Raw genomic sequence first — 8,406 nt, forward strand, 5'->3', positions numbered from 1 at the left:
AAAAGATTTTCAATAAAGAAAATATAGTTACTCGATAAACCGTTTCATATTGTTTTTATCTAAAATAACATTGAATCAAATTCGTTAACTTTATAACCATTATGTTTCATTTTAATTTTTCATCGCACCATCTGTTTTATAGAAAAATGCATCCTCATTAAAAAATTACACTTAAAATGTAATTATTCTTTTTTTTTAGTTGACAAGATCACAAAAATTATACTTTGTAGTTAAAAAATGATAACATTTCAAACTTAAATAGCTAACATTTAAATATTTAATACAGTAATCTAAATATTTCAAAAATACGAATTCCTTTTCATTATTTTTTTTAGATATATATAATATTTAGTAGGTTTTTATTTAGTTAATTTTAAAATTAGGTTACTTATTCGACTCATGTTAAATACATAGGTATATCAAACGCATAAATGTAGCGCGTTAACACGTATAAATGTATAAAAAAAAAAATAAAATAATAACAAATCAACTATCAAAAATTATGCAACGATTATGATACTACACAATATATTTTATATTTAAAATATTTATATAAAGTATATTAAATTATACAGAAATTCTACCATATAGCGACGGTAGTAACTGGTAATGTATTTTATTATATTTTATTCAGATTGAAAAATCCACCTCCCCCCCATGTACACAAGTTGTACACGACTTTCCACGTAGTTAAACTACACCAATAACACTGATCAGTGAGAACTTAAAAATTTAAATAAAACCGCTAGCGAATTTGATTAAATAAAAAAAATCATTGGAAAATATTGGTTTTAGCATATTCGAGTGTTGCACAGGCATTATTAATTATCATCATAATATAAACATCTACGTCTTAAGTCGTATCTATTAATTATATTTGTATGAAAGTGCACACATTGTATGTGTTTGTTATCATGGTTTAAATATCTACGCGTACGTCATAAAATATAAAAACAACTTGGAAACAAATACTTCGTCAAACTTAAAGTCAATATTTATTTATAATATATTATTATAAATGCTAATGCGGAAAATGAAAACTAATGCTTGAACCGATCGTCGTCTGTATAATAATATAATAATTTCACGCGTCTATAATATGACTTATATTATAAACTCGAAGATATTGCGTGCGACTGCATTCCACATATATCATGGTATAATAATATTAATTTAATTGTTTTGTACGTGTATGCATTTTAAGTCCTGATTAAAATTATTGGTTAATTTTTTTAAATGATTTTTGGTATTGAATAATAATATTAACATAGTTTATTTAAACTCTAAACTTTTAAGAGGTGTTAAGTATTAGGTATAATAAATACTTACGCATTTATTTGAATTCCGTTTTTTTTTTTTTTTTTTAAATTTTTAAGTAGATTTAAATACCCTTCTTATTTTGGAATAGTACTTAAATTTTGTATACTGTTGTTTTTTAAGTGATAATCTTTTACTGTATTTTATTCTGCAATTTGTAAACAAGATAGGTTCAAACCAAATCATCATACATCAAGAAGTCTGATACCTATTTTTGAACTTGCAACCAACAGCTAACCTAAACCTTGGCTACATGCATATTATACGATATACTGCTGTAGATGGTCATAAATCAGGCCATACCTTTACCTAATAGCCAATAGAAAACAAAATAAAAATTAATACTTTATTTTTATACAATAAAATTTAACAAAGTATCTACGAGTAGATAACATAGTTATGGCAATTTTTATACTATTTTAAGTCATTAAACATTTGTAATGGTAGATAATGAAAACAACATTTACAATATTATTATTCGTGTTATTTCAAGCGACCACTAGAACAATTTTGAAATACTTAAATTATAACTATTATAGATATATAGTATACACGCATTTGCATCATTTATTTTTCTCAACTATGTATTTATACTTATACCTTTACGATGTTTACGACGACGTAAACAATATTTTTGTTACTTAAAAGATTACATAACGCGCCAATGAGAAAAAAAAATAAGTTATTCGTGACAGACTAGAGAAAAGTTTGCGCGAGGTCGGCGAAGTTTAAAGTCATACTTACACGAGAGGGGGTCGGAATTGCGTCCCTGCTTCAGATATCATAATGTTATATTATTTTATTTTATGTACAATATACACAGGTGGACGAAGTGATCGACGCCATACAGGATGCCGAACTCAGGGACAAGTTGCGAACGGTGTGCTTGACGGACGACAGATGTTACATGACGTTCGCCAACGCCGAGTGCTTGGAACGAGCGCTGCACACGTCGTTCGGAGTCCGTGACGTGCCAGTGCTTTTGATGGACACGGGCGCGGGTGCAGTAATCCTGTCGCTGACGGGCGTGCCAGATAATGTGACCGACAAAGACGTACTGAAATGTCTCAAGAAATATGGCACGATCATCGGTAAAGAGAATTAGCCAAAAATAATAACAATAATACAGCCATAATATATTTTATGAGCGGCTCAGTGACCTACGATTGAGATAAATTGATTAATTATTATGATATCATAGCAATATATTATATAAGTATAGTCTATATCGACTATATCTAACTTACCCTTTAAAGTGATCGAGTTTCTGCAGACAGACATAACACATCAACATTGTAGAATTTACTCTCTCCCTGCAACTCGTATACAACTGAAGTCGCTTTAAACTTTCGGTGACTTCTTATAGCACCATTTATATAATTAATTTCTAAAATGATGTCCCCTTTTAGATAATATCGCGTCAACTCTCAAAAAGTTAAAACTTCAAGTGCCGCTATTATTGCCTATGTACATACGTATATTAATTGTCAGTTGAACGAGCATTGCGTAGTTAAATAATGCCGCCTTTAGAAGTAATAAAACAACTTGGAATATGACAAGAATTTTAGCTACAGCAATATTATCACTATCGTCATTTTTAGAGTTACGCTTTTTAGCTGTAACCAGCATATTATTGTAGTATACGTTTAATAATAATGCTAAACGCATTTTATTATTTACGTTTGGCAACAAAAAGTACGTAAGCGATAAAAAAAGTTGTTTTTGTTTTGTATCGACAAACTTCCAAACTTCCGCATGAAACGGACATAACATACTGTAATATATGATGTATTAAGTTTAACGCAATTATTTATAATTCGTTCGACTGATTTTCTTGTACGTGTTTAGCCTATATACGTATCTCCCTTTTCGGCATTCTGTTATAATTCGTATTGAACGATAAACCTGCTACATATCTATTTATAAGTTTGTTAACGCACTAAAACTATTTTGTGTCAAATATCGTCCAACAGTTTCGTTTCATATATATTATTTAAGTTATCGATGATTGAAATAAAAGGGACATGTGTATTACATAGTTGGCCGCTGAGTTGAAAACAGCGGTGGAAATAATTCTTTGAACTAAGTTCAGTATTTAATATATACAAACTATTTGCATTATTTTCTCGTGTCTTGACTTATATTACTACAAGATACTTCCTAAAGGTTATATCTAATGTCGATTTTACCTTACTATCATTATTTTAATGGCATAATGATGAGAATGATGTGGTATCCATCTAAATCAGCCACAATCATTAAGTACTTCAAGACCATCAAGTTTATTTATATGATCCAAAAATAAAAATATAAAATCAAAAATCATATTAATTTAAAAACTATATCTAACTATTTTACACATTAAATCATAAATTATACATACATATAAATACAAATTTATTCTCGATTTTTATTTTTTCATCATTTGTGAAATATTTTGTATTTTGTACCTGTGTCAGTTAAAAATTGTAAAATCACATTTTTTGAATATGACAAATTATAATTTATATTAAACAGTAAACACATTTATATGATTTAATAAAAAAAAATGTCTTATTCCACATTAATTATTACTCCCTAGGAACATTTTTTTCTTTTTTTAATTAAAATTTCTTTGGTGTGTTATTTTAAAATATAAATATTATTCTATAGCTCCAAGAAACGACAATTAGCTTCATAAAACAACGGTTATTAAACCCACTTAAAAACTCATAAAATTGTATTTGATTTAAATTCAAATCCCAAAGATAAAATCCTACGCAATATTTTAATCTTCAACTATAATTCAAGAAAATAATATCTACTGAAGCGATGTTGTACTCGCCGTGATAGAAATTGTTTTATGAATTCTAATAACGTATTTAAAAAATAAATAATATTACCTAAAACTCCAAAAGTATTCAGTTAACAGTTGACATAGAACGATATACACTATATGTGTAAATGTAATACAGACTAATATATTTATATGTATACATATACAATATATACAGAGTGATTTATCAAACATGCTTACTCCCCTTTTTTTTCAATAATACAATTATTATAAAATATGAATTTAGCAGGAATTTTAAGTATACTTAAAAACCATATTTTTAAATTCTTAATATTTTTTCTTGCTACTTATAAGGATTATTTTGTGGGATATAAACTTATTTTTATAAAGTGAGCACCCTCCTTTCTGCTGTAAATTAGTTGTCAAAAATGTTGGTGTTAAAAATCAAAATTCAAACGAGTAATTTTTGAATTATATACCATCGTGTAGTGTGTACTAAGGATAATAAGTCCATAGATCATGAGTAGTTTTGAAAAATATGAGGGCTATAGTAACCTGAAAATATTTGCCAATAATATTCAATCTATTAACAACTATATTTTAAAAAATATTCAAAGTATAATAAACACTAATATTCTAATATTACATATATTTTATATATATTTATAATTTTATTAAACCATTTTTAAGAACTATTATCTTTTAATAACTGAGAAATTACTCGTTTGAATTTTTACTAGGTACATCAACATAAAAAAAAAAATAAAAAATAATTCACTAAATTATTCAATGTAAATAAGGGGTTTTTATTTAAAAAACAAAAGTTTGTATAGCTAAAGGGCACTCGCTCAAGTAGTCTTAAAAATCTTAAGAATTTTGAATAAGTTGTCTTTACAGTTTAAAGTATACTTATAATTTCCAAAATCAGATTTTGAATAAATTAATTTTTAATGGAAAAAATGAGATGGGCGGGGGACGTTAGCATGCATAGTGAATTACTGTATTACACACACACACACATATATATATATATATATATATATATGTATAATATGTATAAACATGTAATAATATTATTATAACGCTTTTGTCGGCGTTTTATAAATAACTCGTTGGCTTACGATAATATGTGCCTATTAATGTATTATTCGCGCAACAGGTGGAGTGGAGAGGAAGACTGCCAGGTGTGGGACGGCCGGCGGCGAGCGTTACGTGCGCGTCCGTCCGACGCTCGGTGCGCCCAGGTACTTGTGGTTCGGGTCGGACAAAGTCATCGTCAGGCAGCTGACCGAACACGAGACGGGCACGATGAACAGCATCGCCCGGCGAAAGTCGTTCAGATCTCAGATAAAGTTAAACTTGAAAATGGCCGACTCAACGGCGTCGTCCGGTGACCACGGTTGCGACGACGAAAGCGGCAGCGGCGGCGGCGGTGGCGAAGTCGGTGATGAGCCCTGCCGCGGCAGTGGCGACGGCGTCGACGTCGGACCCTACACTGCAACCGCGACGACCGCGGTATCCGTTCGAAATGGATTCAAGTACATTATAATATTATTAACTATAATATTTTGTACGACATAATATTATCGTCCTATACATTTCGATGGACGATTATTGTTTGTTGAACAGCGATCGTCCATTATTTGAAAAACTGTAGTTTTATTTTTTTGGAAAAAGTTAAGATATAACACGATACAGATTATACACCGTTAGAGCATATTAGAGGCTAATAATAGGCGAATATAGATAAAACTTATCCTATACGCAATCCTGTTTTTTATTATTAAAACATTACAACATAGAGTGAAAATAAGAGAGGGAAAAAGTAAGAAAAGACGGCTAAATAAAGAATCCGAAAAAACTAACACCTTACAGTACATTACACTGTAATGCCATTACAGTCCTTCTTTGTTTTTGCCATGTAGTAGTGAAAACATCAATTTTTGCATATTTATAATAGTGAGCTTTTAATTTCATAATCTGAAACAAAATATTTTTTCAAAAATGTTGAATGTTGATTAATTTATATTCTTCGTTTATAGAAACCAAATAATGTATTTAACGTTTTTGAATTATTTTTTTGCATCATCTTAAAACTACGATTTTTACGATTTTCATCGTTATCATTTTCAACACTTTTTTTTAAATAATTAGTGTTACGTTAAATTTATACATTGATATAATGGATTCCCCGTTTATCAAGTATGAACTTATCAGTTATGTATTTTTACCATTACAATTCCAAGTTTAGTAATATTTTAATTTATAAGTAAATATAAAATCCAATTAAGATAAGTAATACAGACCATACATTTCACGAAGTACTATTTGCTACTTAGTATCTCTTATTTAAACTTACAAAGCTTACAAGGCTATAAATAAAAATAATAACTCATTTAGTAAAATATATATTATTTATATTATTCACAACATAAGTTTTTAATATTAACAATTCTATATATCATTATTATCATATTATGGTAATAAAAAATAAAATCTTTTAAACATTTATCCTCAATACCGTGTTTTTTTCTGAATTAAAAAATAAATTAATTCCATAAACTATAGGTACAAATGATGCAATGTTATTCATTTAAAACATTTTTATACTCATGTATATTAAATAAGAATATATATTTGTTAAATGCAATAGTAGTTACTTTTAAAAAATCCAACCAAAAACCTATTTCATTATATATTATTATCCGATCTTCTATTAAATGATTTAATATATGAAATTTAATTTAAATCTTATATATCATAATAGTATATTGATGATTATATTATTAACCATTTCTACAACATCTAACGCCGCACAAACGATAACTATACAGTGTTATTAAATTACAATATCTAGGTACTAAGTTGTATTAATCAAATTTCAAATCTACAAACAATAAATACATTTAGACGCTTACCTGTTTGTTTATTCTCGTACTTGTGGAATTAAATAATCACTATAATTATACTGAAATACTTATGGTAATTATACACATCATTCAAAATGCGCATTAATTAATATTTTATACATAGATTCCCGTTGTCGGATCCAAAAACTGCAGCCATTGCCAATCAACCGGTAACGGAACCCAAGACTGCAACTACGGCAGGGACAGCGACAGTGACGACGTCGTCGTCAACTAACTCCAAGTCGGCTGGGTCGCCAAAGAAATCGAAAGTAGTACCGATAAACGATCGTGACGGTGGTCCACCGACGGCTGCGTCGGGCACGTCCGAATCGCCGCTCAGGGGTCGGCGGAGAACATCTCTAATGGGTTTCCGGCGAGACACCATAATCAAGCATCGTGGTGGGTCCCTATCCCGGATGGATGGGGGTGAGGACGCGGACAGCGACACGAGTACGATTTGCCGGAGAAAGCTGAGCATCACCGGTCGCGAGGGTACAGAAAAAGTGCCTTGGTGTGGGTGCTGGGGCAACGGGTGCCTGTAATATATTATGAATCATAATTTATGATATAGCATTTTAATTATGGCGTACTCGTCGATATTTCACCCGAAAAATAGTATACCTATGTACCAACCTGTATTTATATCAACGTATTAAGATCGTTTTTTTGACGAGTACATTTTGTAATTGTATTTTATATGATACGTGTTTTTTTTATGTACTTAACGTATTGTATACATATGACACCGATTATACCTAATAATAATCATAATAATATTTAATATTGTATATTTTTGAAATTATAGTAAAGATAGGTATACTCAAATATGTATAATATATATATATTGTAATGTAAACTACATTATAATTCATAATATACACTGCTGGTTGACAACCTAACCTGTTGGAAAAAGACGCGTTATGCAACATTCTAACGTTTTTTATTAGGTGCCTGATGATTATTTTCACCCTCACAGAATACTGAACACATTATAAACTTTTGATTTTTTAACAATGATTTATAATTTGGGTTTCATCACCCGAAGCAGAATATATTATTAAAGTTTATTTATAAATAGATATGAAAATATATGTTTATGTATCGAATTGGGTATGAAAATTTTTATTTATTTATAACTTATAAAACTTTTATAAAAATAAATAGTATTAAATGTATTTGAAACATTAAAAGCATTTAAACTTTAAAGGTGAGTAAAGTGGCCTGAAAATTATGGCCCACTACTCAGCACACCTAAACTATAAATGCTTAGCTATAATCAAAAATAAAACTGTATTCTGCAATTAATATACAAGTACACATTTCGAATTTACACAATTATAGACAAGTATAATATTCTTGCTTTTCGTAATGAAATTAAAATTTAGGCTGGAGTTTAAAAATCAA

The 8,406-nt window shown here is 29.2% G+C and overlaps 1 protein-coding gene across 2 annotated transcripts in view; it reads left to right on the forward strand.

Annotated features, from left to right (window-relative positions):
* The window catches only part of LOC112595540, a 53,731-nt gene extending 45,991 nt beyond the window's left edge, over nucleotides 1-7,740 (forward strand). For both annotated transcript variants that reach the window (XM_025340785.1, XM_025340787.1), the window contains exons 6-8: nucleotides 2,141-2,408; nucleotides 5,253-5,631; nucleotides 7,127-7,740. In XM_025340785.1, the coding sequence (XP_025196570.1) occupies nucleotides 2,141-2,408; nucleotides 5,253-5,631; nucleotides 7,127-7,544 (1,065 nt within the window). In that variant the 3' untranslated portion in view covers nucleotides 7,545-7,740. The remainder of the gene's footprint in view (nucleotides 1-2,140; nucleotides 2,409-5,252; nucleotides 5,632-7,126) is intronic.
* The last annotated feature ends 666 nt before the right edge of the window (nucleotides 7,741-8,406 follow it).

This window comes from Melanaphis sacchari, unplaced genomic scaffold (assembly GCF_002803265.2).
Source record: "Melanaphis sacchari strain LSU unplaced genomic scaffold, SCAv2.0 Contig27_pilon_pilon, whole genome shotgun sequence".
Classification (NCBI taxonomy): domain Eukaryota; kingdom Metazoa; phylum Arthropoda; class Insecta; order Hemiptera; family Aphididae; genus Melanaphis; species Melanaphis sacchari.